Below are 17,907 nucleotides of genomic sequence, written 5' to 3'. Positions count from 1 at the left end.
TCCATTTCAAGGTATCTTGGGTACCCTGACCTGGCCATCCATGGTCTGACCCAGATACTCTATTTATAACTGGGCCTCAGTTTCCTTTCCTATAAAATGGGACCAGTGGATATCAGAGAAATTCCAATTCCTCCTAGGATAATTCTAGGTAGGACTCCAGGGATTGTACTTCAGGGCTCTTAGCTCTGGAATAAAAGGGTAATTTAATTGATGAGAAAACAGTATGCCAAATCTGGCCCCTGGGGTGACCTTGAGTTCTAACCAAGAAATGTTCTCTAAAGTTGTATTTCCTGACACCAAAGAGCCTATGGTCTTGACTTTCTGAAGAGATATCTAGCAATAATTGGAGTGTCTTTGCCCATTGGACTCATTGAAGATAGCAGATAGAAAGGTATCCGTTGAGCTTGAGCCAACTATAGCCAAAGAGTGGACACTTCCTGGCCTAGCACCCATCTCCTCCCTGGTGCTCTTGGCAAGTTCTCTTCCCCAAAGGAGCAGGAGGAAGCATTGTAAAATGAGGGCCAGATCAGGCACTGAACAAAAGGGCTAATGGCTGACAGCAGGTCAGAATGTGTTAGCTCCACTGGGACTCTAGTTATAGTGATTGCTTATTCTGTGCCCTGTTTCTGATTTCTCCATGCAGCTCGGATTGGGAAAATGAAACGGAGGAAGCAAGATGAAGGGCAGGTATGTCCCCTGTGCAACCGCCCCCTGGCAGGATCGGAACAGGAGATGAGTAGGCATGTGGAGCATTGCCTTTCTAAGGTAGAGGGACCGTCACCACCCACCTTCATTCTCCCCTCCCTTCCCTTGACACTAGCTGCTGACTGCCCCCAAATCTGTGGGCTCTTGGGGTCTTCATGTGATCTTAGCAGCTTTTCCCTTTCATTTGCTCTTTCCCTTTGCTTTCACTCTTTCTCACTCCCCACTTGGGCTCCCATGGAAAGTTATTGGGAAGAGGTCCAGGTCTTTGACCTCTAAATTGGTTTTACTTCAGAGGAGCCCTAGAGCTGGGGCCTATATGGTATATAAGCAGGGGCTTGGGCTGTGCCTTCCTTGCAAGCCCTGGGGAGCAGGTGGGGATGGCTTGGACCCTGCATGATCCTGCTCTGCTCTTCACAGAGGGAAGGCTCCTGCATGGCTGAGGATGATGCCGTGGACATCGAGCATGAAAACAGCAACCGCTTTGAGGAGTATGAGTGGTGTGGGCAGAAGCGGATACGGGCCACCACTCTCCTGGAAGGTGGCTTCCGAGGTACAAGCAGCTGACACATAGGCATTGACACTGGTAGACAGGCCTCTGCTGGGTATCCATCTGTTGGGAATTGCAAGGCCAGGGCTGGTGGCTGGTCATCCATTCCACCACGTGGGAACTGCTTCTGGCGGGGCTCCTTTGTGACCGTGCTGCTTGCCTGTGATGTGCATATTAAAATGGATGTATTTGGGTGAGGAAATGGAATTGTGAGACTGCAAGCTAGGAGTGACGAGGGGGGCTCTCAGCCTTGGGTGATGCATTGAAGGTGACAGCCAAGCCGCGTTAGCACCTGCATAAAATATTAAAGGGACGGTTATGCATTTATCACTCCATCCCTCTTAAGGCTGATAAATGAGAATCCAGCAACCTGCTGTACACCTCCAGCACTGGGGGCCCTGAGGGCTTCCAGGCAAACACATTGGATTTTCCTCCTCCTCCTCAGCCCTGTGTCAGGGAAATCGGTTACAGAGCAGAGAGTGAGTTATGGCAAAATTTGACCTCCCATGAGCTTCATTGGTGAATCTAATTTTAACTCTGATCCTATCCCTTCTCCCTGGGCGCCCTCTGCCCTGAAGCAAGAGGGGCCTGGGCCCAGCTGCTCCCTGTTTCCCTTGGGCTCTCCCCAGTTGCTGCAGAGGAGTCTGCAGGGCCCTACCCATCTCCATGTCCTCCTAACTACTTGGAGGGACATGACTTGTAGGACCCCCGAATATCAGTTCAGACAGCAGAATTGGTGGGGTGGCCAAAGTCATTGTCCTTGTCAAACTCCCATCTTGGGCAGGGGAAAAAGGGAGCTGCCTGCCTCCTGGCCTCCAGCTCTTCTCTCTTTCTGTGCACAAGCACAGCTGGCATTGCAGCTTGTGATCATAAAGGAGCCAGTCTGCTTCCCGTCTGCTTCCCATTTTCTGGAAACATCCTTGGGAGTACTACTGCATATGGTCCATAGGGAATCTCACAGCATCTGGGAAGAAGGTCTTGCCTCCTTGGGGCCATGCTACCTGGGCTCATGCTAAGAAACCTCCAGTGCCATGCATCATAGACTGGCTGTGTGAAGAGGCTGAGAGCCCAGATGGGACATTATGCCTGTGGGCTTCTCTTACATTATCCACGTGTCTGAGACAAGCCAAAACATAAATCAGGAGGGTTAGACCAAACTATTTCCCTGAGCTTGAGCTGTTTGCAGTAGTTGCCATTGCATTCTGGTCTTATGCTGGATCTCTGGTGTGTCTCAGGCCCTGAAAAAAATGTATAGCAGAGCCCATGAGCCCAGAAATTGTGCAGACAGGTGTGTGGTGGCAGTCTGTACAGAGTCAGTTCCAGAATGCTCTGGGTTAGCTTTGTTGGCAGCTGTAACTATTCATATCTTCCATTGCTGTGGCAGCTTCTTAGGTTTCTTGGCACAAAACTGGACCTGATGGCTCCTGGGCACTCAGGGTTTGCGGGGGGTAAAGCTGCACAGGGCTTGCTGTTTCTGTGAAGTCTTTCCCTGGTGCTGGGACATACTTGCCAAGCAGTGTGAGGGGCTCTCAGGCCCTGGGTGGGTATCAGTTTTCCCTAAGTGTTTACACTGCGAGGTTGTTTCTTTCAAGAATTCCTGAGGAGAGTTCAAAGGGGGCTTTTCTTTGAGCGATTTGGAGAGCGAGAATGAGAGTGAGACTTGAAGAGGGAACGGCCGGAGGTGCCTTTATCTGCAGAGAATTGCTCCAGCTTTCCTGATAGAAGCTGCTGCTGCCTCTTAAACAGCTTAGTGCAGTCAAAAGACAGGCCGACTTGAAAGGCTGTTTTACAGCGAGATCAACGGGGGCCATGAGGCAGAGAGAGCAGAGCGGAGGAGGCTGGGCCTCCTCAGTGGGGGGAGCTATCAAAGGGAGGCCCTGGCTGATCTGACTGCCTCTGCTCCTGAACCCTGTCTGCAAAAGCTGGCCATCTGTCAGCCTGCCCTTCCTGGCCAGAACCAATAGGCCCAATTCTTGGGGGGTTGGGTGTGGCCCCGCCAGGCTGGCTGGTGTCAGTGCAGCACATTGATCGCCCGCCGGGCGGGCTGGGCCGCAAGCCGGGCAGCGCGTGCTTAATGTGATTGAAAGGCAGTTAAAATGGCGGTGACCTTTTCAGGAGGAATTAGATTGCCTGCCAAGACCGGTTAGAGGGAGTGATAACGCCAGCTGAAGAAGCTGCCCAGCCGACTTCAGAGAGAGGGAGGCAGAGGCAGGATGAGCAGGCGAGCAGCGAGGCCCATTTAAGCTATGCTGTGCGTGCTGACAGAACAGAGATTGCTGTCCTTGTTAGATATGAAAGAATTGAAGAATTGCAGATAAGTTTCCGTATCCGATCATCCCCTATCCCTCCTCCCAGACTAGGGCTTCCTCGTCATTCTCAGCAAACCTTCCCACCAGGCCCACCAGTAATTGGGCTGATGGGTCAGATCAGTTACCTTGAGTGAAATCATCTGTGGGAGGCAGCAGTCAAGCAAGAGTTTTGAAGGAAATGCTTTCTAGAGGGAATGGTCTTCAGGATGGGACCCCTTGGGTTTCTAAGGGGAAAGCCCAGATGTTTGAGGCCTGGGAGTGCTTGAAATTGGTATTTTAGGAGAGAATGAAGGACCAGACAGAATAGAAGAGCATCAACATAGGCCCAGCTGGAAACAGATGTTTAAAAGACCCAAGAAAATAGGTAAAAACTTCAAGAGAGTAAGTCAGAAGAAATTTTTGGTATCTAGGAAATACTCTAATCTTTGCAGTTCTAGAGGAGGTCCTCAGACTGCTCAGCTGCTGCTTGCTGTCTTAGAGCCTGAGGTTTTCAAACCTGCTGGTGCTGTTTTTATAGAGAGCCACACACAAAGCTCAATGCTTTTCCTATAAAAGATAAGTAGTTAGAAAAAGATGCTTTTCTGGGGTACCCTACAAAACCTGTGCAAAACAGGGGCCTTCTATGCCAGAGATGCAAACCGTAGAAAATAAGCTAATTATATAGCCCCACAGACAAACCTGCCCTTACCTTTAGTCAAAAGAGGTATGTGACAGATTAGTCATGGTACACCTTTCTTCTTGTTTCCTAACTCCAGCTACTATTAGGTCCTAGAGAAGAGACCTATGGTGGTAGTGAGTGAGTTGCCAGTGAGTTCACCTGTTTGGATTTGGGGAACCTATAGTCCCTCTCATCTGGAAGAGACAGGCAAAAGAAAGGACATGGGAATGATTGGTTTCAAATAAGAGTGTTGGGATGGAGGAATTTCCCAGGAGGCTACACAAGAAATGGAAGGTGTCTCCAGCTGTGTCATTGAGCCCTAGGTGAAAGCATTGAGCAGGAAGCTCATTTGAATCAAACAGGTGGAGTAGGGAGAGGGAATAAAACATTTTGATATGCATCGTTTCTGCCCTGCCAGATTCTGGTTATAGCTTACATTTTTCTTGGGTTCCTGTCTTAGATTTAGACTGGTTTCAGGCAACCTGGAATGAGAAATCAAGAGAGAGAACTACAGGCAAGGTAGCTTTGGTGCAGTTCTTTCAACCATTTGTTACTAAAACTTCAGCATCAGATATGGGACAAAGGGCTGAGAGGTGTTGTGAATCCAAGGGCACAGGCAAATGGGTCTTGAATACTAAAAATGTCTCCAACTACAGCTGTTCTGCTTGGTGTAGTCACTGGCAGGTGTTGGAACAGCACACAACTGGAGGCTGGCTGGAAATGCAGAGAGGCTTCTAACTCCCCACCACCTTTAGTTATGACTGTCGCCTGTTGGGAGGGGTTAGGAGAGGTGGCAAGGAGCAAGGCACTTTCTGTCCCCTGTGGCTATGGATGGGATTTAATCGCCTTTTGGAACACAATTGTTAAGCTGGGACAGAGGGAATCCAGGCAGAAGGAGCAAGTATCAATGGTTTTAAACGGCGTCTGTCTCTGAGCGTCTTTCCTGACATGAGGCAGTGAAACGCGTTATCGAGGAGGCCCGGAAAGTGGCTAAGTGCGTTTGACACACGCCAACTCCCTGCCTCCACACTGGATAATTGCATTGTCAACTGTTCAGCGAGGTGGCAGGTGACACTGCAGGCCGATTGATTGTCCCACATCGCAGCTCCCCAGACTGTCAGCTCCCCAATCGATGGCGTTTACACAAGACACCGTAACTGCATCTGTAACTAATTCCAGTGTAAAACTCCCCGGAAGCGTTGTCCCTGCCCTCCCCTTATGTGAATATTAGGCTCTAGAGGACCCCCAGACTTCTTTCTCTCTGGGTTCTGGTTTGGTTGAGAGTAGCAGGTGAGGAAATCGATGGCTCCTTTTTTGTGGTTTCAGGTTTCAGGACATAACTACCCCCAGTAAACAGGCATCTCCAGTTTCTCAATCGATCATTTGATCAATTGATTAAATTAACACTGATTTTTTTTTTTCTCTCCCTTCTCAATGACCCAGGAAGAAATGAGTTTATGGGAAAAGGGTTGTTTTTATAAAATTTAGACTTATATATCAGTTTGCACTTAACCCTCTCCCTCTGTATTGCTGAGTGTTCACTGGGAAGAAGAGGGGTTTTTGTACTGCCCAGCTGCCCAGGACCGGGCAAGCCTGGCTCCCACTCTACTGGGCATTGCTCACCATCAGACTTAGTTTGCTTTCTAGCCTTTTTTTGCTGCTTTCAGGTGGGGTAGAACCCTAGTAAGGGGCCCCTCCTAGTGACTGAGGGATACTCTGAGTCATCTTAGAAGTCCTAGGGACCAAGTTCCTTCCCTGGAAAGCAGCACCAGAAGGAGCAACTTGCGCCAGTGGCACATGCCTCATGCCAGCAGCTCAGGAAGCTGAGGCAGGAGGATCACAAGTTCAAAGCCAGCCTCAACAACTTAGCGAGACCCTGTCTCAAAATAAAATATGAAAAGGGCTGGGGATGTGGCTCAGTGGTGTTGAGCATTCCTGGGTTCAATCCCTGGTACTAAAAAAAAAAAAAAAAAGTGGCAGCTTGCCTAGTATTCCCTGAGCTTCAGGGAAGAGGAGCCAGAGACTTGGAAAGGAGCTATCTGTGCCATCTTGCCTCTGAGTACTGGCTTGGGATATTCCAGCAGCTGAGAACATAAAACGACCGTGGAGCCTTCCTCTCTAAGCAGGAGGGGGTAAACTGGCGGGGGTGCTGTCTGCATAAAACGGCTTTATGGCCGTTTCTTTTTATTATGATTCTGCCAGAAGTCAGCAAGTGACATTTCATTAAGAAAATAAAGTTTAATGTGCTGGGAAGGAGGTTGGAGCAGGCTAGGGCAACACCAGAGTGAAATTGGCAGTGGCAGCCTGTTCTGAACACCTGTGGGGGTAGGGAGAGGTTCTCAACATCTGTCTCAGCTGGGGCATGGGGTAAGGGTCAGAGAAGACTACTCAGACCAAAGGCAGAGAGGCCTTTTCCTTGGCAAATAAGATGTCACACTTTCCCTCCTGTCTCACTGGTCAGAGGAACAGAAGGTTGCCACCTGGCTGGGAGCTGCAGTAGAATAGGGAAGGCTGTGTCATAAGGTTTTTCTAGGCCCAGCCTTACTTCTGGCACAGGGCCCCAGTGCCTCATAGAGCAGTGTTGCCAGTACTGCTCTGGTATGTTATATGGCACCTGCTCTGGGCCTAGCCAGCCCTGCTGGACAACGCAGAGATCACAGCAGTGAGTCACACTTGAGACCCTTGCACTTTTTGGTCTGAGGAGGGAGAATGACAATACATGGTAATAAAGGTGAGTAACGCAGTAGTTTGGGTGGACAGCAAGGAAGGGACACATTCGTGTAAGGTGTATAAGTACTTGAGCAAGTCACATCCCCCACTGAGTACCTGGAGGTTGGGGAGCCATATCTTGTGTATTCTCCACACTGAGCCAGACAGTATGTGCTCCATAAAGATTGAAAGAATATTAGAGGTGGAAAGTCCTTCCTTCTGCACCTACTCTTTGTAGGCACTACCAGTCAATGATAGAAGGTTGAGCTAAGTCAGACTTGCCAGCCGAGTAGGTATTTGTTTTGTAGACCCGTAGGAAGAAAGTTATAGTTACATGGGATAGGAAGTACCCAGACATGAAGCATAAAGCATATAGGATTTGGGAGACCACAGTATCTCTGTTCCCATGGAGGATGGGTCCTAGTCTAAGCAGGGCAGGCAGTTATACTACAGAGGAAAGGACTTCAAGCCACAGGACTGCTTTATATGCTGGGACTTCTGACAGGTATGGCACCCTGTCTTTCCTGATTTGCCAAGGGAGCCATAGTGGGCTTGGGAGTAGTGCCAGGGTTCTCTGCTTTTTTGCCCACCCACAAGGCAGGGAGAGACTGAGCAGAGGATGTGAGGCTGGCTGCTGAGCTGCGTGTACTTGGAAGAGGGGGGTTGGCAGGACTCGGGGGGCACAGGCTATAAGTGAACCTGATAGCTACATTCTGATTGATGGCGGAGTTTGTCTCCCAAACTGTCAGAGGGTTTATAGAGGTGCCACTCACCCACAAGGAGGGAATTGCTTGTCAGGACACCTGGCCCTGAACAGGAGACAGAGCTGTAACTTGGTGTTTTCTCAGCTTAATGGCCCTGCTGCTGACCTGCCTGCTGTTCAAGTGTGTCAGGGCCTCCAGGTCGAGGGCAAATGAGGACTGTCAGTGAGGGTGGAGCCTAGGGAATGCCCAGCCTCTTTCTTTCTTTCTCTGGTGCTGCTTACCTCTGGGATGAATAGAATCTTTGAGAACAGACTGGAGGAGGATCAGGAAGAAAGTGCTTTTCAGGGCTTGGTAGAAGGAGAACATTCCAGATGGAGTAAATAGCATAAACAAAGGTCTCAATGTATGGCTGGAACACAGCAAGCAGGCTCCATGTCCATGTGCACAGGGCTTCTGGAGTGAAATGAAAAAAGAGTGAGTGTAGAGAAATAGATGCATATAGATCTTCACAGATTTAATTGAAGAGTCTGAACTTGACTGAGTCATACATGGTTTTGGATAAGGAAAACAAAGGATTAAAACTAAAAGGTAGGCAGGATGAAGGAATACACAAGAGGCTTAAGGACCTATTACAGGACTATTACCTATTTCTCTGATGAGAGTGTAGGCACCTAAGAATGGACAAGACATTTGGGCAGAGTTCTAAATGCTTCCTTGCTTCTTTAAAGATTTATTTACAGATCCTACTAACCACAGAGCCCCCCCCCCCCCCCCCCCCCCCGCCATCCCTGGCAGAGCTGCCATGCTGGCTAGTAGCTATGGTCTGAGACCCATAGAGAAGTAGGGCAATGGCTGGAGGGCAGCTCTATGGTCCCTGACCGTGGGCTTTCAAGAAGGGTGGTTCTGGGAGTCGGACACCATCCAGCAGGTGAGCTGGCTTGGTATGGTCTCATTAACTCACCCTTCCCCATTAGCCAAGAGTCTGCCTGTGGCTTTGTCAAATGAACCTCAAGTGGTCAGCCGCTTAGGGTTCAGCCTGGCCCTTGGCCTGCCCCAGCCGAGTCTGGTTGCCTTCATAGACTGCTTTGAGAGGCAGGTGTGCATGCCTGTTCTCCCTTGTCTGTCCATTCCTAATCCCTTTATAACTACACTTGTCCAGGAATCTGGGCTGCGTGAGGTAGAGATGAATAATTAATGTCAGGCGCTTCAGACACCAAATATTTGAACAGCTGCCTGGAGTTTTTGCTGGCAAGGACCTAGCGGCCAAAATCAGGATGTTGGCTGGGGGTCCCGCTCTATGGCTCTGATTGGCCTTAATCAGCCTGTTCTCTTTGATGGACTTGTCAGACTGGACAGTGGGACATAAGGAATCCCAGGTCCTGGTTGGGGCTGGGCCGACCTTTTGCACTTGGATTTCCCTACTTTCTTTTTGCTCTTCCTGGAACTGGAAGGCAGATGGATAGCAAGCCTAGGGCAGGGTGTTGCCTGAGGACTTGACATAGCATATGAATGGGCCAATTTATGAACAGAGACCACAGAGAGAAAGAGATATGCATTGTAAAAGGACTGAAATATCAGTCAGGAGCACTTAAGTATCTGATTCAATATATCCTAAGCCCAAGTTTCTATTTGTGCCTCATCTCGCCCTCCTACCTGATTCCTACTTAGAGGCAGCATATAAAGCACACTTGGCCTAGTCTTTTTGGTCCATGGTCCTCCTCATACCCTGCTTCCCACAGGCTCTGGCTTCGTCATGTGCAGCGGCAAAGAGAACCCGGACAGTGATGCTGACTTGGATGTGGATGGGGATGACACTCTGGAGTATGGGAAGCCACAGTATCCTTGGGTCTCTATGGGCAAGGTGGGGCTGGCACAGAAGGCCGTTGGGAATAGGAAAAGTAGCTAGTACCTCTGGTACTTGCCCACACCACCTCCAGGGTCAGAGGCTCAACTTTGGCTGCTGGGAATCCTGAGCATTTTGCCCTCGTGGCTTACAACAAAACTAGGATCCATTGTCCTTGACCACCATGCCAGATACACGGAGGCTGACGTCATCCCTTGCACAGGCGAGGAACCTGGTGAAGCCAAGGAGAGAGAGGCACTCCGGGGCGCAGTCCTAAAGCAAGTGTGGGCACAGGCGTAGCATGATGGGGTGGTGGGATAGAAAGCCCGAGGCAGGGCTCAACCCAGTACCCACCTGCAGGGTTGTCTGTATTCCTTCAGGCCTCACTGTGTTCTTTTTTCTTCTTCTCTAGTGGTGGCCCTCCCAGCACCCGCATCACACCTGAGTTCTCTAAATGGGCCAGTGATGGTAAGTCCTGACCCAGGTTAGCAGTAATGAGTGTGAGAGGGATTCCTAGATAGTGGTGACTGACTCAAGCCCAAGCCCTCACCTGTGCTATCCATTCTGTCCAAAGTATGAGTTGTCCCTGTGTCCCTGCAGAGATGCCATCCACCAGCAATGGTGAAAGCAGCAAGCAGGAGGCCATGCAGAAGACGTGCAAGAACAGTGACATCGAAAAGTGAGTGCGGCTGTGCAGGAGCAGGGTGGCGGGGGTTGCTGGAAGGAAGGCTGCTGCCAGGGCTTCTGGCCTTCCCAAGTGTAGCTGAGTCCTGCTGCCCTGGGCGCACGGCTGGCATTGGAGCCCAGCTGGTGCTAAGCGTGACTCTGTGAATTGATCGCTGGGCCACAGCCCTGGGAGCCTTGGTGGAGGGAGGTACAGTCCGCCTGCTTGCCTGCCCGCTGCGCCGGCCTCCGCCCGGGAATGTGATGTATGGCCGCCCAGCCTAGCCGGCGCACTTGATTCATCTCCAGTTTCTGTTTCTTAATCGGGAGCTAAATTGGTTTCATTTTTCTTGTCCCGGGTGGCGCTCGCAGTGGGTTTTAGGCAGGAACATTGGGTCTCATCACTTCTGGTAGGAATTTTTGGCCAGGATTTTCTAGCAGGGGAAAAAGAGATCCATTAGTACATTACCTAGGGCCAGGCAGCCTCTCTGGCCTCTATCCCTGGGAGCCACAAGGATTTGATATCAGCTGGGCATCTCACTGCCTTTCCAGAAGCCCAAGCAAGACCAGTTCTGGCCCTAGGAGGTGGTATTGTCCAGTATGGGCTGCCTAGAGCTGCAGCCATTGGCCGTTGCTTATCTCCCTGCACCCACCCCACTCCCTCCAGTTGCAGGGTAGGTTCCCTGGGGTTAAAAGGCAGCCTCTTCATTCTAGGACCAGTGTTCCATCTTGCCTCCTGCCAGGAGAGTGGATTGCAGGCCGGTGCAGGGCTGGGTCGGTGGCCCAGGGTCACCTCCCATTTGTTTCCCTCCATTTTGTGTTGTCATAAATTCATTCCAGCCCGTTGTGGTTGATCAGTTTATCTCGGCCGGGGCCGCGAGTGCTGCTGGCATGATGTATGGGCCGCAGCGCAGGGCCCGGCTGCCCATGAATCACTGCAGCTGCTCCGTGTCAGCGCCGGAGCGGGCCGTACAGGTTCGGCGCAACCAGCTTTGGGGGGGAGGAATGACGTATGGATGTTTATTTAATAATTCTCTCCTACTCCAGCTGAGCGGGGCGGGCGGGGCTGTAAGGGGCACCCACCCTCGTCTGGAGGGGCTGCTCATAAATCAGAAAGACAAGATCATTAATCAGGGATGGCGCTTGAGGGGGAGATGGGGGGCCAGAGCCAGTGGCCATCCATGAAGGTGCTACCCACCCAAGGCTGGGGGAAGTCCCACCTGTGTGAGCACAGGCTCCAGTAGGTAGGGCTCTTGGGATGAGTTGGGGATTGGCTTGCTCCTGTGCAGAGATCACCAGGAGGTCTGGATTAGCCAAGATTGGAGCCCTTCCGTCCCCATGACTTCTGTCTTCCTCATCCACAAAGTATGGAATCCTGCCCTAGATCTGTTTCATGTTCCAGGGAAGGGGAAAGGCAGGATGCTATGGCTTCCTCTGGGAATCTGACCTCCTCATGTCCTGGAGGGGTTCAAGAATAGCTCACAACCAAGCTGGGTCCGGGGCTGGAGGACTGGGTATTTCACCAGAGCAAAGATTAGAGGCCAGGTGTGTGCTGAGCAAATCTAGGACAGGTGGGCTTTGGAGCTGTATCTTGGCCTATGATGTGGCCTTGGAGTTCTTAGGCATTTGTTTCCCATCTTTGAAATTCCTAGCATGGGTCTTGGAGGAGAAGGGAGCATAACTCCCCATCCTTATCAGGAGTTTATTAGCAGCAATCGAGATGGAGATGGTACATATGGCATCAGGCAGAATGCCAGGGAAGAGCCAGCTATGCAGGTACTTGTGAGGGTGGGGTGAAGACTTTCCAGAGCCAGGAGACTGAGTGGGAATCAGTATGCTGGAGACAGCCTTTCCCAGCATCCCTGGAGAAGCAAGGCCTAAAGAATCATGGATCCATGAGCTGGTGGATCTAGAGCACTCCCAGTGCAGGAACACAGACCACTAGGGAGTTATATTCTGTGTTGCTTCTAGCACCCTAAAAGAAAAAAGTCAGAGATTGAAGTTTGTTGTTGCCCATCAAATGTTACCACTACCCTTCTTACATCCCCCAGGACTACTTGTATCTAACAGTAATAAGCCACTTCAAGCTTTCTGGACCATTGTCTCGCCCAAGCTGGCAGAACAGGCACCCCCAGGATATTGTCCATGCTCACGCCACACCTCACTGTGTTTCTACCTGTGGCCTCCCTACCCTGTTCAGTCCTACTTTTCCCATTCTTATTAAATGCCTATGGAACCTTAGCTGTTTTATCACACCCTTCTTCTAATATCCTCACAATTCCCATCACCCATGAGATAGTTCAGTTTCTGACTGTGGAATTGAGTTGCCAGACAAGTGTGCTCTGTCACTTTAGCAACTTTTGCCTACCTACAAGTGAGCCTTCCAGCCCAACTGAACTCTTGGGCCTCTTGGTCTTTATTTCTACTGTTCCCTTAGCCTGGAGATCCATCTCCTTATAAACCAGTATAGAGTAATAGTCAGTCACACAGTTGACCACAGGATCAGTCTGCCACCTTGGAATCTTTGTGAACAATGGGTTGCTATTTAATTTTTCAGTGCTTTAGTTTCTTCATGTATAGAAATGGGAATATTAGAACCTTCTCACAAGGTTTTTATGAGGTGTAAATAGGATAATAATTATAGTTCCTCAGTATAATCCCTGGCATTTAGTAAGTGATTAATAAATTTTAGCTATTTTCTTTGTATTATCATCATACTTATTCCCTAAGGCCATCCCCAGTACAGTTTTTCTACTCTTCCAGCAGGTATTTTTCTCCCTCTGTGAGTAGCCCTATTCACTAGTGTTTTAGGAGGGGCAGGAGAGATCCTTGAAGAGTCCTAACTATTCCCTGTTCCGCAGTATGACCGGTCTTGGAAAAGTCATAGGGACCTTGTGGTACAGGGCTTGGACAACAGGCTGAGGCTTACCAGAGTATCAAATGGAGCCTAGGAAGAAATAACAAGGAGCCCTCGAGGGAAGCCAGGCTTATGGCAAAGGGACCTAGATTATATGGGATCTGTCCAGCCCCACATCTCTCTTTCCCTAGAGGTTGGACTAGCTCTTCATTTTGCAAATGTTTACTCATGCTCAGATGCCAGAAGTGGGGCTTATGTCCAGAGTAAATACTGGCCAAGTGAGCAGCCTGCCCTCAGGGAACTCAGTCTAGTGGAGGACACAAAGATCTTTGCAGTTAGACTGTTGGGGTCGAGTTGGATAAAGGATGCCCCAAAATTCCCCAGTAGTGGTACTGATGATGATGAAGCAGAACGGTGAGTTTGGGCGAGGGGGTTGGGAGGACCCAGAGGAAACAAAGTGCAAAGAGGCCAAGAGACTGGGAAAGGGTGGTACACTTGGAGACACTGCCCAGTTTGTGTGGATAGGCAGGGTGATGAGGAGTACAGGCTGATAGGGCCAGAGTGAGAAGAAATGTTTTAGAGCTTTAGTCTGAGAGACATTGAAATGTTGGAGTAAAAATGGTCAGATTTGCTTTCACTATGTAAGTTCTAGGTGCTGGAAGGATGGTATGGAGATAAAGGACTAGAGCGGGGAAGTTATTTGCTGCTCAGGTTAGTGGAGTTATCGATAGAGTAGTCCAGGAGGCCCAACCAGAAATGGTAAGGGTGGAAGGAAGGGAGTGATTCCAGAGGTATTAGGAGAGAAGTGAGAGATTTTTGAAGTTGAAAATGACTCAGAATGATTGAGAATGGTTCTCAGGTATCTGGTTCGGAAATTCGTCAAGTGGAGATGGAGGAACAAAGAGTGGGTTTAGTTTTGAAGTGGGGTTTGCAGCTATGGGGCATTGGAGAAAGAGCATGTGGGATGTCTAGGAAACACATGTGGTTCCGGATTAAGGGAGGTGCAGGCTGGAGGTTCAGATTGGGGATATCAGCCTACTACCCAACTATACATCTTCTTTATAGAATCACTGAAGATTCAGCTGTGACCACATTTGAGGCCCTGAAGGCTCGGGTTAGGGAGCTTGAACGGCAGCTATCTCGGGGGGACCGATACAAATGCCTCATCTGCATGGTAAGTAAGAGGGAATTTGGGGTGCCCTTGGTCAGGCTTTAGTGCTCTGGAGTGTTGGAAAGGGTCACTGCAACTATGATCTAGGCTCTTTGAAGGGTGTTCCTGCCTCAGTGATTCCTTCTCTGCCCACCTTTTCCCTAGGACTCATATTCAATGCCCCTAACGTCAATCCAGTGTTGGCATGTGCACTGCGAGGAATGCTGGCTGCGGACCCTGGTGAGGTGGTGTGGAAGTTGGGGAGTGGGGTGCTGTTTGGGGGGGGCACTTCCCGGGTGTTCATGCCTTTGCTTGTACCTGCTTAGGGGAGGTGGGCAGTGAGGGATAAGGAAGAACAGGAGCATAGAACAGAGCCAGGGCCAGCATATCTACCGTACCCTCCACCCGCAAAATCACTGTATTCTCTGCCCCCCACCTCAGGTTTATTAAATTCTCCCCTCCATGGGCTCACTACATTCTCTTTTCCACCACCCACGCCCCTAGAAGGCCCACCACATCACACATATTGGTGAGACCCCAGGTCAGGAGTAAGCTTGTGGTGGGTAAGCAGGACCAGGGCCTCAGCCCCTCCCCCTCCCATTACTAAGCTCCTTCTGCTCCTGGCCCTGTTCTTCGCTCAGGAGCAGCCATTAAAATGTCGCCCGGAGACAGCAATAAAAGGCCCGGACGTGGGCTCTGTGTCCTGATCAAAGGCCGCATGTAATCTTGTTAGGGCCGCGGCAGCCACAGCTGGACCCAGCCTTGTTCTCATTACCGGGGCTCCCGCTGCGGGGCTGGCCAGGCGGTTTGATCCTGGCGTCCCCCCAACACAGGAGCGTGCCTGCCTGCTCAGAGGCCGCCCATGCATCCCCAGCCTGGCTGACACAACCAGAATCCCAGCACACACTAGTGCAGAGAGACGTGGCTGTAGGCCCAAGTGCTCACGTGGATAAATGTGGCACGTGTCTGATCATAGCCCTCTTCCCCCTGCAGGGTGCCAAGAAGCTCTGCCCTCAGTGCAACACCATCACAGCGCCTGGAGACCTTCGGAGGATCTACTTGTGAGCTAGCCACCCAGCAGGCCTTGCCTCGAGCAGCCTCATCTGCCCCCAGCCTCTGTGACAGTGACCCTCTCCCCTTGTACATACTTGCACACAGGTTCCCCGTGTACATACATTCACATGCGCGCACACAAGCATACACACACACAGGACTCTGGAGCCAGAGTGGAGGCTGAGGCCCAGGCCTTGCCTGCTGGCTCCCACCAAGCCTGAGAACCATACCCATCCGGGCCTCTGTTCCCAGGGTGGAGCAGGGAGGTAGGGGTGGGGAGTAGAGGGGCAAGGCTCCTGAGATACAGCTCCCAGATGGACAGACAGACATGCAAACACCAGACTGAAGCACATGTAATATAGACCATGTATGTTTACAATGTTGTGTATAAATGGGACAACTCCTTTGCCCTCCATGCCCTCACCTTTGGTTGTATGATTTTCTTCTGTTTTTTTTTAAGAACTCTGGAAGCAGTGCCTCCTTCAGGTCTGGCTGGGGGCTCGGCCCAACCACCTCTTAGGGTACCTGCTTCTCCCTCTCCCGTGGCGTCCCTTCCCTCTCCCATGTGCTCGGTGTTCAGTGGTGTATATTTCTTCTCCCAGACATGGGGTACATGCCCTGAGGGACATGACCCTCTCCTTAGTCTTAGCTCATAGGGCTCTTCATAAGGAGTTGAGGGTGGGGCAGGAAGTAGGTCCCGAGCTGAAGCAGAAGCTGAGGTCAGGGCTGACTGAAGGCGCCCCTGGCTGCACAGCCTTCTGCTAAGAACCATTCCTGGGAGTAGAGATGCTGTTCCCAGGGAAAAGTTGTCTCCTTGCCCCTCCTGTGGGCCCCATGGTGTGATGCTGTGTCTGTATATTCTATACAAAGGTACTTGTCCTTTCCCTTTGTAAACTACATTTGACATGGATTAAACCAATATAAACAGCTGTTGCCTGTGTATATGTATGGGGGATAGGGAGTTGATAGTAGGGGTTGGACTGAGGCAGTTCAGGGGTTAATTCTAGGCAGCAGTATTGGGGAGAGGACTTAGATGTAGGTGTGTGTAGAGCCATACAGTGTTGGTCTGCTTAGGGGCCCTGGAGCATTCCAGCATGAGTGGGGGTGGGGCTAGAGATCTGGGCTCCTGGCTATTGATGGGTAGGGGCTCTAGGTTAATTCCTTATTGATGCAGAATCGTCAGCTCATTAATCATAGAAGAGGTCAGAGCTTGGGGGTACAGAGGGGATGCAAGCTCTATCCCCCAACCTAGGGCAGGAGCAACTGCAGGCTTGGGTTAAAAACCCAAGCCCCAGGTTTCTGTTCCTTTCTAGTCCCCTGAAAGGTGCCCCCAGGATCACAATCTCAGGGCTTCTGGGCTTTTATACTATTCATCCTAGTGCCCACAAGCCTGGTGTAGGTAACTGCCTAGAGCCCCAAATTAAACAGTAGAAACTCCTGCTATCCAAGATGGACTCTCAAGTTAAGGAACTAGAGCTAGGCCTCTAGCACTGGCTACAGAGCACTTTGTTGGTCACTCCCTCAACTCCCCACTGCTGCTTAGGTAGACCAGCATCCTGGATGCCTCTCAGGCAAGTGCAGACCAGTCCTTGCCCACAACAGAAAGATGTCTTGAGAAAAATAGATTCTGGGAGTAGGGGCTGTGGTAGAGTGCTTGCATGGCACATGGGAGACACTGGGTTTGATCCTCAGCACTACATAAAAACAAATAAATGAAGGTATTTTAAAAAGTAGTCATAGTCGTCGTAATTAAAAAAATAGATTGATAAATTCTGTTAAAATTCAAGAGCCCAGAGTTTTTCCATGACTCCAAACTCCTTGACACATTCTTACAGCCAGGCCTACCTCCCATCTCCCCAAATCCCATTAGACACCCACCTCTAGAATGCCCACAGAGAATCATCAGGTCTTGGCAGCTCTTGCCTCCTCCTGCACCCAGAGGAAATGCAGATGACAGGCCACCCTTGGTTGGAGCCCAGCAAAGGCCTCACTGCCCCATGCCTGCTTGTTGGCTCCAAATATCCTGAACATAGATCCTGGGGCCCAAGGTCACAGGGAATGTATATAGTCCCTGGGGAAGTGGAGCAGCCCCACTGATGGCTGAGGGTCTATAAAAGAAGCAGGCTTGAAAGAGTGGGCCTTCTGGAGGTAAGGGTAATGGCAAGAACAGGTTCCAGTCAGGTTAACTTCTTTTCTATCTCTATTCCCTCTCTCCTCTACCTGGGACTCAGTAGGTCCATGATAGCTGGTTACCCCCACCCTAGAGGCCATGTGCTCTCTAATAGGCACATTAACCCTCGGGAAGGGCATTCTGCTGAAGCCAGCCATGCTGTTGGATCTTGGAGCTGTCTCATGGCACAGGCGGCACTGCCACCTGTTGGCCATGGCTAAGAATGCAGCCACACAGCCTAGGAATCAGCAACAGTAGTAGGGACTCCCAGAGGACTGATGTCCTGCAGGCAGAACTTGGCCCCAGAGAGAGGGAATCCATCACCCCTAAGAATATCAGGGATCAGCTCCAACCCAGAGTTTTCCAGCCATTGCTTTACTGCCTGCTAAACTTTGAAAGCCCATCCCTGACCCCCAGGCCTCTTGATTACCACAACAAATTCATTCGATCAACTAATATTTATTGAATACCTATGTGCCAGCACTGTGTAGCAGTGACTCTCAGAATGATAAATGGAACAGAATTGTAAAGCTGAAGGC

At 50.5% G+C, this 17,907-nt stretch overlaps 1 protein-coding gene and 1 long non-coding RNA gene across 4 annotated transcripts in view; one reads left to right on the top strand and one right to left on the bottom strand.

Annotated features, from left to right (window-relative positions):
* Rnf220 (ring finger protein 220) overlaps positions 1 to 16,128 on the top strand; it is a 214,889-nt gene extending 198,761 nt beyond the window's left edge. For 2 of the 3 annotated variants that reach the window (XM_046469366.2, XM_046469368.2), the window contains 9 exons: positions 644 to 765; positions 1,123 to 1,255; positions 9,372 to 9,468; positions 9,667 to 9,753; positions 9,888 to 9,943; positions 10,076 to 10,154; positions 14,061 to 14,169; positions 14,311 to 14,385; positions 15,139 to 16,128. In XM_046469366.2, the coding sequence (XP_046325322.1) occupies positions 644 to 765; positions 1,123 to 1,255; positions 9,372 to 9,468; positions 9,667 to 9,753; positions 9,888 to 9,943; positions 10,076 to 10,154; positions 14,061 to 14,169; positions 14,311 to 14,385; positions 15,139 to 15,210 (830 nt within the window). In that variant the 3' untranslated portion in view covers positions 15,211 to 16,128. The remainder of the gene's footprint in view (positions 1 to 643; positions 766 to 1,122; positions 1,256 to 9,371; positions 9,469 to 9,666; positions 9,754 to 9,887; positions 9,944 to 10,075; positions 10,155 to 14,060; positions 14,170 to 14,310; positions 14,386 to 15,138) is intronic. The other variant, XM_046469367.2, reaches the window with a different exon arrangement.
* LOC131423196 (uncharacterized) lies at positions 6,199 to 12,669 on the bottom strand. Its single transcript, XR_009224294.1, has 3 exons — positions 11,359 to 12,669; positions 10,026 to 10,572; positions 6,199 to 8,085 (listed from the first exon to the last, which is right to left on the bottom strand). It is a non-coding gene; the product is annotated as an uncharacterized LOC131423196 (long non-coding RNA).
* Positions 16,129 to 17,907: the final 1,779 nt, after the last annotated feature.

The sequence above is a fragment of the Marmota monax genome, unplaced genomic scaffold, assembly GCF_021218885.2.
Source record: "Marmota monax isolate L192 unplaced genomic scaffold, Marmota_monax_Labrador192_F-V1.1 WCK01_AAM20220418_F8-fsc00008, whole genome shotgun sequence".
Taxonomy (NCBI): Eukaryota; Metazoa; Chordata; class Mammalia; order Rodentia; family Sciuridae; genus Marmota; species Marmota monax.
Note: the sequence above shows the minus strand (reverse complement) of the source record. Positions and strands in the feature narration are given on the sequence as shown.